The sequence below is a fragment of the Rhea americana genome, unplaced genomic scaffold (genome assembly GCF_003343005.1).
Source record: "Rhea americana isolate MKP2758 unplaced genomic scaffold, rheAme1 scaffold_65, whole genome shotgun sequence".
Taxonomy (NCBI): Eukaryota; Metazoa; Chordata; class Aves; order Rheiformes; family Rheidae; genus Rhea; species Rhea americana.
Genome location: NW_028186812.1, coordinates 884,049 through 901,842, shown reverse-complemented (window position 1 = coordinate 901,842; position 17,794 = coordinate 884,049). Strand labels below are relative to the sequence as shown.

The window sequence follows — 17,794 nt, the reverse complement described above, 5'->3', positions numbered from 1 at the left end:
AAGATAAAAAGGCAGATGAGCCCTAATTAAAAAGGATATTTGGAGTTATAACTATAAACTCTGCAAATAGTTTCTACCATAACTTAATTTTCCATAATTTCTGTAACCATTTAAACATTTTGTGCCAGTCACAATGGGAGCGATAGGTGGTGTTTGGTTCTGGTTTCCAAGAATAGTTCCTCATTCCAGTAGACAGGCCTACACTTCTGTTTTTATTGTGTGTTTATTATTTGGTTTTTTAGTAGACTAAAGTAAACCTAAGGAAGATGGATGACAGGACATTAAAAACATCCCCCATTGCTACCATTTTTGAGGTCAAACTGTATGGGAACTAAGACAGAAGGAAAAGATGCCTCCTCTAAATTTGATACARCTAACTTCCAATATGAACTGCCTCTATGCTCCTTAGTTTATGCATGCAATATAAAGATTAATAAAAAGCAACTTAAATATTTTCATCTTACCTCAAATATCTGCGCAAACTGTGTTTCTTTACTGGAAAATATTGCATGAATGCAGTGAATGGCATACTTGGCTTGACGAGGGGGTCCTTTTTTTGCTTTATGATGCAACACTGGAAGCAAAGCACTACAAAACAGATAATCTTCTCAAAAATTGGAAACCTTTCAAAATATTAAACTAGCAGAAATGTAGATTTACATATACATATATGTATAAGCACACATACATAGAACAACACTTCTTCAAACACACTAATTCTCCTGGTTCTGGCAACTTCTTTAAAGAAAGGAAAAGTTATTTACATGGCACGGAAGTAAAATAACTGGGTTTTGTCTATAGAAGTATCATATGGTAAAACATTCTATCGGCACAAGCTACTAAAATGCTTTTTGGGAAATACTGTTTTCTATGTGTTCTCACTCTGAGTGAGAAATCGCAAAGAATATTTTTACACTGTCATATACTGAATTCAGAGAAAAAGTGTAAGTAATTCTGAATTGCAATAATACAAATTAGTGTTTTCAGCAATATGTCAGTTATCACTTCTTTGGATGTATTTATTGCACTTCTATTCTTCAAAAATTAGTCCATTTTAAAATCATTCAAACTCTTCCCTGTTTTATCTGAAGCAATACTTTTTCTTAAAAGAATGCAGAATAACGTAGCATGCAAAAGGAAAAATGAAATCTTCTAGAATCTCATTCTGTTTGAGTAGTGCTCTTTAAGATACACTTACGATCTTATATGAGGAAAGTCTTCTTCGATTTTGCTTCCTGTGTTCTTGAAAATTTGTAAAGCAGCTTCTGCCACTTTTTCATCATCCATTTTCAAGCAAGCCAGAAGAGATTCAAAAGTTTCAGCTGAATGAAAGGAGATAGGGTGTGTAAACGAAAGTACCTGTCAAAATAAAATGAGAGTCTCATTAATATTTTTTGATGGTCTGCTTACACAGACACATCAAGATTGACTTTTCACTGCAATTTTGGAATATTTACAATACTGTGTCTGTTTTGGTCACATGATCCTTATTGCTTTCTTTTTCTGTCAATTATTAGCACTTCCTAAACTTCTCTGACTCTACATGATCTCACCACCTTTAACTGACTTCTTCAGTCTCAATTTAATTTTCTATTATTGTAAGTCTGTATTTCTCAGGGGGTACATCTACATTAGCAAGCAGTGGGTTACAGTAGGAGCAGAAATGGAATTGGTGCTAAGGAAGCAACGTTCATACTATATGCATTTTAGGGGGTTTATTTCAGAATAGCTCTGGTCTGACTGAATCCACTTTACTTACTGCAGTGCAAACTGTGCTCCTGAAACATATCTCCAAGTTTGGTTTCTGCAAAAGGAATTGAGTTTGTGTGCTCCCACACTACTCAGAAAGGCAAATAAAGCATGGTAAGCAGGACAACTAGAAAATTAATTCAAAACACATTCCCAACTCAAAATACTAACATAGACATACCTGTAATTATAGGATTACCATATCTTCTTCCTCTTCCCAAAATGTATCATGACAGTTCATATGAATATTTAGGTACCAATCTTTGATCCTTCTTTTAAATACATTGATCTCCATGACATAACTCATTCTTACTCAAAATTACTTTTAAATGCCACTGGCTTTTCTCACTTTTATCTTAACATGCATATTTGGCTAAAAAAATCAATTGCCCTGAGATGAATCTGCTAGTCCTTAGGTGATCTAAGATGTTCTGAATACTTCAGTACTGGAGCACTATGTATTCTGAAGTCTCCTAAATCACCCTACAGTTTTGGGCATCTCTCAGCACTTGCATTTAACTGATGATGGCACAGATATCTGGCTGTGCAAGTACAGCTACACAGTATTGGTCAAATACATTAGATAAAAAGCATTAAGTTTAAGTGAAATGAAAAACTCTAATAATTTCATTTAAAGAGTTTCAGACTTTTAACTGTATTCGTAAATAAAAAGTGATCAGTCCTTTTCCTCCTGGGAAAAGAGGAGAATATGAAGATAAGAATTCTCTTACAATATCCTGGGGAGTACATATTGACGGGGTTTGCTGTATTAACTGAATATCAACAAGAATTACATAGACTAGAAATGAAGATGACCCCGATTTATGTGGAACTCAGGAATATTCACAGTACTGTACAGATATCTAAGTACACGTTCAGAAGTAGTATGACTGTATTCATAAACTGCTGTGTCTGTACTAGTTAGTCCTATCCATCAAAAGCATCAATAAATTGTTCAGGAGTCAATTCTAACAGTTTTGTAATGTTATCAGTGTATTTCCAGTTCCAAGATGCTCACACAGGGCCAAAATAAGCATATTTGAATCCACAGCACATGCACAGACGTCACCACAAATCACTTTTAAAGAGGAGGGAGGAGGGAAAAAAAAGAAAAAGAAAAAGAAAAAAGAACACCACACTGTCATTGGTGGCTAATGGCGGGGAGAGGAGGCAAAAACAAGTTACCTCACAACCACAAGTCCACATAAGCATTGTTTATGACTACAATCTATATATATTATCGAAAGCATACATTGTTACTTCAGTGACTACATCTATGTACAGAAGCACAAAAACAAACCCAGGAAAAAAAATAGGAAAAAAAAAATCACACTCCAATCACCAAAACTCAACTGCTGATATGTTCAGCTCAGTTGGTTAGAGCGTAGTGCTAATAATGCCAAGGTCGCGGGTTCGATCCCYATACGGGCCACTCACTTGAGGGCTGGACTAGATGATCTCCTGAGGTCCCTTCCAACCTTACTGATTCTATGATATCACACATGCAACTACTTTCAGCTTTATATTTCAATTTTATTTCTAAATAATGTATAAAATAATCTTAAAAGTCATATACAGTGAGTATGGAGAAGAAAAAAATATTTCATACTATATATATATAGATAGATAGATAGATAGATAGATAGATAGATAGATAGATAGATATGGGGGGGTGAAATGTAATGTCTTTTTTTGGATAACTGCCACAATGATTACAATTGACAGTAGTGAGTGCTAATTACAAATGCATTTTAACAAAGTTTCTTTAGAAAGTTTTCAAGTGTTCATTGATCACCAACAGTGTACTTGCCTTAAGCAATTCAAGACCTGCCCTAATTGCCTGATCAGTAGGTACACCCTCATCTTCATCATCAGCTGTTCCATCTATAGACTTGTTTACTTGCTTGATAAGAGCACTGAAAAGAAAAATTAAAGAGCAGTCTTATTACTGCAATTCCAGCCAATATGACCACTTCATAAGTTTAAAACACAAGTTTGTTTAAAGCATATAAAGTATAAATTTACAATAAAATAAGTGAAAGTCAACTACATATACAATCTGGTCGCCCTCCTCTCCCACATACATCAAAGATAATTAAACATTAATTTCAAAAATGTTCATCCATCATGAGTTAGGAGCTACATACACCTTACTCTGGAAGGATGACCAAAATAAGGAAACAATTTGAGTAACAAATTCAGACAAGAGTTATGTTGAGGTTACAAGCTGCTTATAATTGACGGAAATAACCATTAATAATGTTTAGCCTATAACCAAGAACAAAGTAACTGTTAAACAGCTGTGACAGGAGTTGATGAAAAATTCAAAAGCCTTATCTTCTTCATATTTCACGTCAGCAGGAACACTTGTTTTTTCTTACATTGTTCCCTAAGAAGGGAAATGGTGATTATCAGACTGAGCCTATTAAAAAGGCCTATAGGTAGCTCTCTGATGAGGAATGAACAATATTCAGAATATTTCTTCAGTACACACTGCACGTTCTATTTATAATCACTAGTAGTAAACCAAGGGAGAGACCTCCTAGTTAGACTTTCAGTCTTTTTTTCCTCCACCCTTAACTGGATAAAAATAGCCTCCTACAGAAAAAAAATTAAAGAAGTCTGATAGCATCAAAAATGAAGTAGAAATTTAGTGAAAACTTATAAAGTTGGGAAAAGACCAGCTCTGTGGTAAAACTAGTAACAACTGTCTTTTACTACTTAAGTTTACTAATAATGTTTCTGAAGCGGATTTTAAATGAAATCTCATGGCCCTATTAGGTCATATATATATATATGTATGTATGTATGTATGTATGTACGTATGTATATATATGACAGGCAAAAACTGAAAAGTTCCAGTTAACTACTACAGCTGGAATTAACTGATAAGAATTTACCAGTATTTAGAACCAGTTCTCGCTAATAACCACTTTACCCATTACTGTTTATCTACAACTTTGCCAGTTTACTCTTCCTTAAAACTTAAGGCATTAACACCTTACTTATATTGCTGTTTAAGTCACTGTAGTCTAACATCCTGCGTGGAAAAATTTTAACAGAATTTTCGAATAACCAAGGATATAAATCTCTCTTAAAAATCACTCATAAAACAAACTTTCTCAATCAGTAACAGATCCATTTTTTTYCTGAAAATTTCTCCTAGGCAGGCTGAATGATAAATCATTTTGTGCTGTTGCACCCTGAATGAGGAGGCAAAAACTCCTAAGCATGGGGAAAACAGAAGATATTGAAAGTCACTAGGCTTTAAAAACTTTTCCATCCAATCTATTACTATTGTACTTAAGGCAAAATTAGAAACTGCACTTTCAAACCCTGTGAACTACAACCATACAAAAATATACCTGATGGATTCAGTATCAATATGAACAGGAGCAATTCTCTCCAGAAGAAACTTTATCATTTCCAGGAAAGGATTTGTTGGTTGTTTTGGGTTGCCCAACTTCTTTGTAATTTCCCTCTGCAATATAAATTTCAGTTAAATAATTGAGTTTCAAAAATATTCATAAATATTCTTAAATATTAAGAGCTATCCTTACCACACATCCTTCAGCCTGTTTGCAAGAACATGTTGGGCTAACTAGCATTTCTAACTGACTTCTTATTTTTTCATCATCTTCTAGAACTTGTGTAAACTTCTTCATGAAATCTTGAGCTTTGCCTGGATCAGGAAGATTTCCTTTAAAAGAAAAATAAATGACTATTTATTTCAGTAAGTATCAGTATTGTGAGTTATACAAGTTTGAAATTCACATGTGTGTGCCTACATACTTTCTTGGCAAGCTAACCAAAAAGGAGGAGAAAAACCCACAAACTTCTGAACTCGTATATCTATGAGAATACTTATTTCAAAAAAAGTTTACATTTGCAGACTTCCCTGGCTATTACATTGGTCTCCCTTTGTGCTCCCCTTCCCTCACACTTTTTATTCATCCTTCCCTCATATTCACCGAGGCTTCTTGGTTTTTTAACTACATTAACAGCTGAAGTTGACCTCAAAATCTCTACAGGCAACAGTACAAAACCAACATTCCACAGAAAAATGCATTAAGTATTTAATTACCTGATATGGCAAGCATGAAAAGGGTATTTTTGCTAAATTACTCCTCCACTAAATCTAAATTGTCCGTATCTGACTTGCAACATGAAAAAATATCAAAAGGTACATCTTAAATGGTACCTTAATTTGATGTTTAATAGTACATTCACAAGACAATCTATTGACAAAAGTATTATTATACTGTTTAAGATGCTTCATCTTTTTATTACGGTAAACATTAAGCAAAGTTGGCACAGACAATAGTATAAGACTACAGAATAGTTAAAGTTCTACTAAGTATTTTTTGGTTTTGTTTTGTTTGAAAATGCAACCTAGAACCAAAGGAATTAGAACAATTACAAACTGATCAGCTTTTATATTATAAGGAAAAAAGCATTTGGGACATGGCCAAAGCCAGTAGTAAGATTCAGCTTTTCTCAAGATATTTTCAAAAACACATATCTTTAAGCAGTATCTATTTTTTCTCCCAAAATAACAGTATGCATTAAAAAAAAAAAAAAAAAGGTTTGATTAAAAATAAAATTTTGGAATTGTAAAGCAAGTTTTTCTTTCTCCCTTAGTTCTAATGCTTTGGGTTGTCTGTGTGGCAGGGTTGGGCGGTGGGGAGGAAGTAGCAAGAGTTCACACTACATGGATGTTCTTCAGTTTCCCAAGTGCTTTCCTCCTTCTGAAACCTGAACTCCTTCATATTCCCCAACATCATTTACAATACCAACACCTCAAAAAACAGGTAAGGTAATAGCTAGTTTAATATTAGTTAACGTCAGTTAATACATATTCTATGATAAATGCTGACACAAGTGTTATTAATTCAAAATGCAAGTGATCTCAAGTTAATCAACAACAGTTAGAAATGCAGCCAAAATATAATATGATAAGCTTCATAACTGGAGATATTTAACAATAAGGAATTAATTCTCCTTACAGATATCTTGATAATTATAATACAACAGTATGCTTTGGAGAATTATCAAGATTTGTTATAAAAGTGCATAAACTCAAGTGATTTTAAAAGAGGAAAGTAACATATTTCAACAACAGCTTTTAGACAATTTTTAATATACTTCAGTTGACTTACTTGTTATAACCATCACTTTTGAGAATATAGCTTTACTGCTGGCATCTGTCTGCAAGTCAAAATAAAAAAAATGTATTAAGTAAAAATTTTACATTATGTTTTTCCACTTGAACACAATGCACAATATTCCATAATGTTCTATTATCAGCAAGTCAGCCCCTATCATTCGGCTAGCATGTGAGTGTATGAGCAGTTAAAAAGCACCATTGCAAACTTAATGCTAGGTACTTGCAAGAAATAAAAGATTAATCATGACTACAGTAACACTTTTCCTCAAATATATGTATATAAGTTTTTTTTATATATATATATTACTTCTTAATTTACTATCTATTTTATGAACAGGGTAAACAGCTTTTTTCCTATAATAGTGTTTACCACGTAAAGGCTCTTTGTTTTGAAATAAAAAATGAACAGCAAGCATTAAATCCACTTTATCTTCTTGTTCACATACTCATTCTAAATAGTCTCAGCAGTAGCTTCCACCTTACTGTAAAGAACAAAGCAAATYAATATCAACATTACTGGTACTGTAAAGCTGAAAAGAGAAGACAGGATAGCAGTATAACTACAAAAATAACAACTAGGGACAAAGATAAGAGTAAAATATGAAAACATTATATTTCTGAAGATCAGTGAAACCTGGATTTCAGCGAAACTGCCTCTGATTTAAAAAATAAATAAAACAGTCCAATAGCTCCTCACAGCTATAATAAATGATACAAAACAGACTTTTATCTCTATTTTCTTGCATCACCAACTATTTGGGTACCTGATTTCAAGTTCCTCATGAAAAGTCCATCTTAATAATCAGTTCCCTTTAACATGTAAAGGAAATAGAAGAGGGAAAAAATTGATAGCCATGTAAAACTACAAGAATTATGCTTCTTACAAATAAGTAATATTCTGCAACACATCATCCACTACTGCAGATGGACAAAACAGTTTCTAAAACACTTTTTTCCCTTGTTAGCTGTAATCTACAACATTCTACAGAAAAGGAACTTCTGTGGAATTATATTGAAGCTCAAAATATGAGGGAAATACAAGCACAAATGGCAGAGGGAATCCTTAACTGTAAAGTGAGGATAAAGTCTTAATCATCTTCATAAGTGTTGTAAGGTGCATGAAAGAATAAACAAACTGAAACCCTTCATTGTTGTGTAAAAATAAGTGGTGTCAAACAACTCTGAAATCCTCATTCTTAAGTAGGATGAAAATGAGAACCCAAAAAATTAAAGTTTGCAGCTGAGTCAAAAGCATACAGACATAATGGCTTCCAAACCAAAATGGAAACAGCTCTTTTGCCAAATGACTTCTGAAAGAGCAATGCTGATGACATAGCTTACAAAGTCTGCAAGGCTTTGTAAATGTAAGTAGCATCAATTACGGCCTACAATTATCATACAATATTCCTCTGGGTAAAACGTTAAACAAGAGCATAACCACCATTTATGAACTTTCATTCAAAAGTATGTATTATATAAGATCAGTGCTTAGCCACCATCACTAGGACAGTCTTCCAGAAAACCCTCTTTATAACAGACAAAATTCTAATTTTTAGGCTTGTATATTACCTTTAAAAATGGGGGAGGGGGAGCATACCCACAACCGAGAAAGGAGGATCATCATTGTTAAGAAGAGCTTTTTTTTYCTGCAAAGTACTTAACAGGAGGCAAATGAAGACCTAAGCTGTGTCTTTTCATCAGATTCGATCAGAACACAACCATTGAGGTAATGTTGCAAGACACTCCAGTATTTTCCGATAGAAGGCTTAGAACTATTATGGAGGAGCAGCAAAAACATGCAAGACAGAGGTCAAAGTCTTGTTCAAGCAAGCCTAATTTCTTGAGTTTTATTTGAAGTTTACATGCAGTCTTCATTAATATAAGGTTCAAACAAGCCTTAATTGGCTCTGGAAACAACAAAACTACTAATCATTAAAATAACTTTGCCTAATACACAGGAAAGAGCTTATTTCCTGAGAAGAATCCTTCAAGCTTTTTCATTCTTAAGAGTAAATTTCTAAGCCCTGGACTAGGTACTACAATAAAAAATAATATTTTTTAGTTCTATCATACATTTGCAGACTTACATGTTTAGGTCCACACAAAAAAGAAAGAAAATAAACTAGATAATTTGTGTTCTTAAACATTGCAAGAGTTTCTACTTGAAGTCTTGTAAAGATCAAAACATAGCAAAAATATAGCATAAGATTAAGACAAACAGTGTTTACCGTGACAATCATCTCTACCTTGTGATGTGGACACCTGCCACATAATTCCAGTCATTAAGTAAGTCTACAGAACTTTAAGTCCCTTTTCAGCAGTGGCAGAATGCTATCATTTTGGGGAGAGGTTGGCTGTCAGTTTAACAGGCATGTTCAGACAAGAAATGAAAAACCACAAAAATCAAGCACAAAAATCATCTGTTGATGATGTCAACAGATAGAGAATCTCCTTTCTTTCCAAGTCAAAATAAGAGCAAAAACACCAGTACTACTGAGTTCCTTTGGTTCAAGCTGATTTGGTCACCTAACACGGGCTAAAGTTCCCAGAGAACAGTCCTTAAGTTGAGTAAGCTGCTAATCATTCATTCAAACATGAAATAACTTGAGTCAGAAGGATTCTCACAACTTCTGAGCATGATCAGCTGTCACACACTTTTCTACATGTGAACAGGCAAGTTTAATTATTTCATTTAAATTCATATTATTACCATAGGAGAACAGGACAGGCTGTTCAGAAGGGCAACTCATTTTAAAGGCAAATTTGAAGTCTCTTCTGTCCCTGATTAGGGCAAATTATGATCAACAGAAGTAGAAAGTTTCTTAACAGACTTTCAATTTCCTCAATACTGAACACAAGACAGCTTGCCTGATTTATCTGAAACTAGACTATAATTTTAGCTGAAAGTTGTGGAAGAACAAAAGAATAACACAGAATCCAGACCACTTCACTTTTCCAAAATTGCCCGAGTTTTAGGCTCTTCTGATTTAAAGACAAACTTCTTCATTCTTCCATATTCTCTCACACTTCCGAGTACTATCAAAACACTTCAGGCCAAATACATAGTCCAAATTAAAAGTCTTTTTTTGTGAGACATAAAATAGAGCACTGCTCATCTGTATATCCAGAAACAGACAACACTCCGAACAGTGCACAATGAGGTAAGATACTGGTTTGAGGATAGATTGGAAGAGCAAAGTCTCTTACAGTAATATTAACAATCCCAGGAAATACAGCTGAATTAAAGATAAGTCAAAAGTAGAATGCCATTCTGTACTGCTCTATTGTCAAAAGTTTGTCTGACAAGGCAGCAGGGGGGTGGTGGGGGAACAAACTAAAAACTAGAGGAGAATCTTCAGCAGTTAAGTAGGGGAAAAACATATGGATGAAGAACTAGTACCATTTTATGGTTAAAGGTAATGAAATTGAAGTAATTACCACGAGCAAAGACAACAGCACTTACCTTGGAATACAGGGAAAAAAAATGAAGTGTTTCACTAAATGTCTCAAAGTTTTTTGGGGGAATGAGACTAGACAGTGGACTGGAAAAAGTCAAACATTTAGAATTGCAGAAAAATTTAGGTTGGAAGCAACAGTGGTAGGTCACCTGGTTGAAACATATACTCAAAAGTGGGGCCAACATAGATCATTCCAGTTACTCTGGGTCTTGTCTAGTTGATTTTTGAGTATTTCCAAGGGTGGAGATTTCACAACCTCTCTGGACAATTTGTTCCAGTAGCCTCACTGCATTTCTCCCTCCTAATACCTAATCAGAAWTTGCTTGTGGCAACTTCTGTACATTGCTCCTTGTCCCATCACTGATCATCTCCAGGATAGCTCTCGCAAACCCTACACTTGCCTCAGGGACAACATGTAAAGGAGAAAAATGAATAACTAAGCCATCATGATTAAGTGGAGAAATTAGTGCAGAGTGAAAAAACACATATGGTAATATTAACTTATATTCTAAAATGTTACTATTTCATTTCAATTTGGTCTCCTGAAATCAGAAAAAAAGTTTCCACAGTTCTGAATGGCCAATGAGTATTTGTCTAAAGATTATTACCGCCACCTTGTTTAGACTTCCCCCTTCATTTCTACTGTGATTATGAAAGCATACACTTAAATTTGAATAAATACATATACTTTAATTATCACAATAAGAAAAGTTTTGCTTTAAATAATAAATGAGCATATCAGACTGTTCCAAGCCCCCTAAATTCTCACATGTAGCCCTGTTACTCAAAAATATTTAAGCTTAGCAAATTAGTACTTAAGAGTGACATATGATGAAAACCACATAGGCAAAAATGTAGACACATCAACTGCATACACTGTTTCAAGTGTGATGCTGATGTTGCCTCTATTAAAACTAGATGTTCAACTCCATGTCATATCAGATATTTTACAACTGATACAGCACATCTCTCTGAAAACCTAAAGCAGAGCTGAAATTTCACTTTCAATTGATAAGTAGAAAATACTAAGAAACTAACTGAAGTTCTAGATTATAGATGAGTATTAAATTAGATCAGAAACATAAGAAACACAGTATTGTTAAAATTATTTAAATAAGGACACTGAAATAGGATGAAGTATTATTGTATGTGTAATTACTGTATGTGTAATTACTGTATTTACAATTTAATACTGTATTTAAACATATTTTAAATGCACTAAAACAAAATTATGAGTTCCACTGCAATCAATTTCATTATAACTATAATATGATTGAAACAGTAAAGGATTAATTTTTATTTGATGAGTCATTTTCTATCTGCAAAAGAGTAGTATTGCCAAGCAGATACATTAGATAAACAACCACACTTACAAAAGCACAGTTACCATCTCTTCCTGTTCAGGTTATTTCAGCAAATGGATAATTCGGTTATTACACTGCATTAAATTTATCTGTGGTATGCAAGTATATACTCATATAGAAGATAAAATTGACAGATATATGAATAGGAATATGGCAATGCCTTATAGTACACACTATTTCTTTTCAGAACAGCACCAKCTATCATTAAGAATAAGCTTGAGATACTTCACCAAGTGCTATTTTTTTCTGGAATTAAACAGTTTATTATTTTAAATAAAACCGTATATCCACTGGAATATAAAGGCAAACAACTTACTTTGGGCTGTTTTATCAGGTCAACTAAATCCTTTACTTGATGTCGTAGCAGATTCTGACATTTCCACATTTCATTCAATGCTCTAAAGGAAAAAAATACATATATATGCACGTTTACGTAAAATCAGAAGAAGAGCTGTCAAAGTCTTCTTTTCAATAACACAATTGTCCAAAAACAGCCTTTAAATTCTTTTCACCTTCAGACTCAGGAAAGTGCTTATCACCTGAAATTTCATTGCTCTGTGTCAAAGCCTAAAGCGTTTCCCAGTAAAGTGATATATGAAATTGGTCAAATTAGACTGGAACAAAGTGACATTTTGAAATGAGTTTTATTTCAGGTGCCTAACTACTCTGCCTTTAAAAGAAGGGGGAAGCAAAACTAATGTGCCTGGGCTATGAAGAACTCATTTGTAGAAGTCTGAGATTACTCTTTTGAAAACACTCCGAGGAAGAAGCTAAAGAAGATGTATAAGATTTTTATCTTCAAAATAACGTCTTTCTTGCATATAAAAGGCAACTAATGGATCAACAAACGGTGAGGAATGGACAAGATTAGACTTGTAAGAACAGTATCAGAGATATCGTACAAAATTGAAAATTAGTACACTTTGTAGAAAAAAATAACCTATCAGGGGAAGGAGAATCACAGCACTGCTTGAACAACTTCTAGAATCCACAAGTAACAAAATTCAGTTCTATTTAATTAACTGTTGCATATAACAACAGAAATCAGAAATTTGTTGCCCAAAGTAACAAGTAATGAAAAAAACTACATTTTGCATTTTTGTTTAACCCATACTAAAAAAAAAAAACAACACTAACCATTTTTATTTTTAAAATATTATTCTTAATTTTCATATATTATACCATTGCAGTATTTTAACCCAGGTAATATGGCAAATACAGAGGATTCAAACATCATTTTCTGGAGTATTTGAAAGGTTTGGAATTTTTATCCATTCTATGGTATACAGAACTTTTTAGTCTGTCACATGAGAAAAACATATATTCAGTTTTCAAGTGGCACAGTGCCACTAAACAGAACCAAAGTAAAACTAAATTCAAATTGTGAACATGATACACGTAAGTAAAACGATCATTCGTCAAATTCATGTGTATGCTCCTATTCTTAAGCAACAGAAGGCAAGTATTGTAGCTAATAAGACAGCTATAAGTAAAATATAATGAAGGGGAAGAGACAAACAAGTCCTTTTTTTCCACCTTTAAGTCATCCCGGCTGCTAAATGGACAAGAAAATTAATTCAGCAGTTCTCTAGGGCTAGCAGATGCTCCTACAAACTTATCTGATCTTCTTCAGCACATAGTGGACTGAAGTGCACTCAAGTTTCTTACCAGACCTTCGACACTTTTTAGCTGCTTATGGYTAAAAGGTACCACATCTTATTAGAAAAGATCTTACTACTTTTTTTCCCAGCTCTCATCTAAGAAATATATACTGCTGCTACATTCCATTTACTGATAATTCCTGAACTATTTTTGTCCATTGGCTTAGGCTACTTATAACAATTTAGAATTAACTTATAATAATATTATACAACATTTCATAAGTAGTCAGTAACAGCACATACTTCACAGCATTTGAATCCAGTGTTGCATAAAGGTAATATAAACATTTCATTCGTTCATTTGTTTCCAAGTTGTGAGGGACCATGTACTGAGCAAAAATGCGTTCAACAAGTAATCTGAAAGACAGCATTAAAGAACTTAAACAATAAAGCAAAAGTGGTCATAAATTGCTAGAAAACATCCAAAAATTCTCAGACTTAGAGATCAATCATTGTGTATAGAGACTGGATTATTCAAAAAAGGCTAAAAGTCAAGTTACTTGATTTCCAACAAAACTAAGCTTAAAACAAACTATATTATTATGGAAGAGGTAACACACAATCTCTAATGTTAGCAGTAAAACAGTTAAGAAATGACATTAACAAGATCAAACATACTAATCTGGATAGGAACCAAAGAATTTTAAGTGAAGAACGTCTCTTAATTATCAGCCYAAAGATATGTTATTAGTGAATTTCATAAAGGTCACTATTGGGGTCAATAATTTATTTTCACTAGTGGGTCTAAAATAGAAACAAAATATCAAGTGTTATGATAACATATATGATATAATCAACACAAAGGAAAATTCAGATTTTAGTCAGAAGGAATGGGATTTTCTTCTCCCTAAGGACTGAGTTTATCCCATTTCTGTTGCTTCAAAAGTGAAAAAATACAAGTACAGCACACAGACATTAATAAAAGCTTCTGCTTTTATGTTTTCACGTTGAAGCTGTTTATTTAGAAACAAGAGGAAAGAAAGACTAGGCCTATCAATTACCAGAGAAATACTGTGAGCCAAAGTAAAGTAAATTCACGTCGCATTCTTAAATACCAAGGCGGTCCAAGCCTTATGTCAACTGAGGTCAGTGTTGGCAAAACAGAGTATGAGTATAAACCAGCCATGTAAGTTTAGGCAGGAAATGAGAACTCCTTACGCACAGGCATAAGTTAAAGTCTTGCAATTGGAGCAACTAGTCAAAACCCAAACTCAGCTGTTTTTTTTTTTTTTTTTTTTTTTTTAAAAAAAAAAAAAAGGATGTAGGTAGATAGGACTGTACCTGATGATCCAAACAGGTCCTTTCATTTCTGTGGTATCTACCATGCTATAGCTGCTTATTTTGGAAATTAATTTTGAGGGTGCAAGTTTCTGATAGGATTTGTATAAGGTTTATAATGTCATTTGTATTTGATTATGCTTACTTTCAAAGCCTACAAGATCCCTTGATTAGTCAAGGCAGGCTCGCTCCTAAAACAATGGAAGCTGCCCCAACATGCAACTGTGTTTGAACTCAAACCACCACATTACAAACTTACAGCTAGGTTGACAGAGGCACTGTTTTCACTACAAATCCAGAGCAAGGTTCCAATTCATAGCTATTAATCGCAGAGGAAAACTAACTTTTTACCAAATGAGATGCCTTAATCATTGTCAAAGCATTTACCAATTAGACTTGTTTTTAAAGCTTGCAGAAGCAACATGCAAGTCCAAAGTTAAAGTTAAAGCAATTAATTTATTGAATCTTAGATTTTGTCTGTATTTCAGTAGTTTGATTTTTTTTTAAAAAAAAATAACAGAAGCAGTTTTGAGGTACAGGTAAAAATTATGAAATATTTCAACATAACTCATTTTTTAGAATCACTTTTGACCTTAAAAAAAGCAGAGTAAAACAAAAGAGGACAGCACTTGGCTACAACTGTATCAGATTATGCATCGGATCAAAACATACAGGCTGAAGCACAAAGAAAAACAATCTGCATACAAGTTATCTAATTCATTCACAGAATTGCCTACCTTTCAAAACAAATAAAGATAGACTTACCGGTCATCAATACTGTTTTGATAATATATATGCAGAAGTTTGTCCTTGATCCAAGAAATCTGTTTCGCAGCTTCCTTTCCTGCTTCTGACTGTAATGAATATTTCTTGTATATCTGTGCAAGTCCCATCATAGCTTCTTTCCTCACTCTCCACTTAAAAAAAAAAAAAAAAAAAAGAGAGAGAGAGAGAGAGAGAGAGAAAGAAGAAAAAGAGAGAGAAGTACTGCAGTGTAAAAGTTCAAAACTCAAAATAGGAAAAATCTGAGGAATTTCCTGGTAGGTATTTCCAATTCTTTCCCAAAATAAAATATTTTAATTTATAAAAAATTCAGTCTGAATTTTAAGTGAAATATTTACTCATTAAAACAAATATTGCATCATGTCCATTATTGCCACATATTTCAACATCAATAACTACTATGCATATACGTTTCTTGAATTTAGAATTCAATTTAGAATTCAAGTCAACACCCTTTCTCAGAGATCTACACTGAATACCTGCCAATGTTTTATGGTTGTAACAGGGCAAAAGCATATCAGTAAGTGAAGAAAAAAACAGGTGATAACAGTAATTATAAAAGTTTGCCTTTAACATCCTTGTTGACCATGCTTTAACATAGCAGCAAATCACAGGAATTTTGCTAAACAATGAAACATGAATAAACTAAATTTCAGGGATATTTAACTTTGAGATCCACTACATTGCCTGCTTTTAGCTAGATCACTTGATGGYAGCAAGTCAATCTGGCCACCACTGATAGTAGAACACTTTTCATCAGTAATCTAAAATACATTTTTGAATTCTGCTTTCAAGACCTTTTACAGGAGATGTTAGAATGTCTTAAAAGTCTCACTGTACCTAAAAATTATTATAACTATACRATGAGTGATATTCTTTTGCTTCAGTCTAAGATAATATGATCAAAAAAATATTATTATAAAAGGACAATATAACACAGTGGAAAATATGGCATTCCAGTCAAGAGCAAAAGATGCCTCATACTATTTACAAATGACTACTCCACTGAACACATCACTATCATGGATAAATCTGACCCATGAGCCAGAAGCAGCATTATTGTATGATGGTGCAACACCATTTATTGTTTAAGTGCCCCTGAAAAATATTATATAACCCTTTTGCTATCAAACACTAAGCAAGGTTTAATTAAGAAGCATTGTTTTTTAAGTAAAAGTACATTGAGCTATGATAAGATACAGGAAACTAGAAGTATAATACATAATTACCAGTAATAACAGTTTAATACATAATTACCAGTAATAACGGTTATGTCTTACCCGCTTATCCAGTGTTCGTTCTCTGACAAAATTAAGTAAGTGATCATTGACAAGCAAAAGATCTTTTTTAGCAGCAGTAACTATGGAAACTATAACATCATGCCTAATGGCTTCTTCAGGATCATGTGACCTTACTTTAAGATATTCTGAAAGAAAAAAACAATAGTAAATTAGCAACTACTATAGCCCAACAGAATTGTATCTGCAGAGCAGAACAGCAAGTATTAAAGAACTTGATATCTGGACTAAATGCATTTTTAGACGTTCTGAGGCTACTCTTCCTACAGACTCCACACCCTTTGGTTGTTAAAGCATAGCAGTTGCACTCCTGAACACAAATTCTGTTTTTATATTATCCAAAAGGAATCTAATTTGCATGCTCTAGGAACACTACACAATGAGCCAAAGCATGGTAAGAAGGGAAAAAAATTAAGAGATATACTCCAAAAGCATGCTCCTCAACCAAGTTAAAACGCTTATTTAGACATATCCTACTTTATCTAAACTGAATAAAGTCTCTACACTGTTTTAGGATATTGCTACTTATTTAGTACTACCACTAATCTCATATTATCAACATTTTAAATGTTTCTGCTTACAAGTGTCAAACGTTTTAGCTACTTATCACTTTAGAAAGTTGTCAAAATACCAAACAGGTGGAAAAGTTCACTTATCTTTTTAGAAGTGAATATTTTAGGTTAATTTAGAAGAAAAAAAAAGTAGGAACACACACACAAAAACGATTAAGATCGTTGTAGTCAACATTACAAAATGAATAGTGTTACGATATACAAGACGAGGAAGGAGAAACAGCATACATCAATGAAACATCCAAAATAATTGAGAATAACAACTTGAACAAGCAAATATAGGACGCCAACTTGAATTATGTTCTAAATAAAACAAACAGTGGTTACTACACATTCATTACTATTCAATGACCAGTTAAAATTTTCAAGTCTCTTTTGAAACACTGATCGTTAACGCTACTGGTAATCAGCACAAAAATTGAAAACCTACATCAAGAAATAAAGCTTTGCATTTATGGAAGTTA

General features: G+C 33.3%; 1 protein-coding gene across 6 annotated transcripts in view; it reads right to left on the bottom strand.

The window, feature by feature from the left end:
- PDS5B (PDS5 cohesin associated factor B) overlaps window positions 1–17,794 on the bottom strand; it is a 109,568-nt gene that overhangs the window by 37,078 nt on the left and 54,696 nt on the right. For all 6 annotated transcript variants that reach the window (XM_085320716.1, XM_085320712.1, XM_085320718.1 and 3 more), the window contains 10 exons: window positions 16,741–16,886; window positions 15,443–15,594; window positions 13,643–13,756; window positions 12,055–12,136; window positions 6,909–6,957; window positions 5,310–5,449; window positions 5,115–5,230; window positions 3,560–3,665; window positions 1,199–1,359; window positions 465–588 (listed from right to left, as the gene is read on the bottom strand). In XM_085320716.1, coding sequence (XP_085176842.1) covers window positions 465–588; window positions 1,199–1,359; window positions 3,560–3,665; window positions 5,115–5,230; window positions 5,310–5,449; window positions 6,909–6,957; window positions 12,055–12,136; window positions 13,643–13,756; window positions 15,443–15,594; window positions 16,741–16,886 — 1,190 coding nt within the window. The remainder of the gene's footprint in view (window positions 1–464; window positions 589–1,198; window positions 1,360–3,559; window positions 3,666–5,114; window positions 5,231–5,309; window positions 5,450–6,908; window positions 6,958–12,054; window positions 12,137–13,642; window positions 13,757–15,442; window positions 15,595–16,740; window positions 16,887–17,794) is intronic.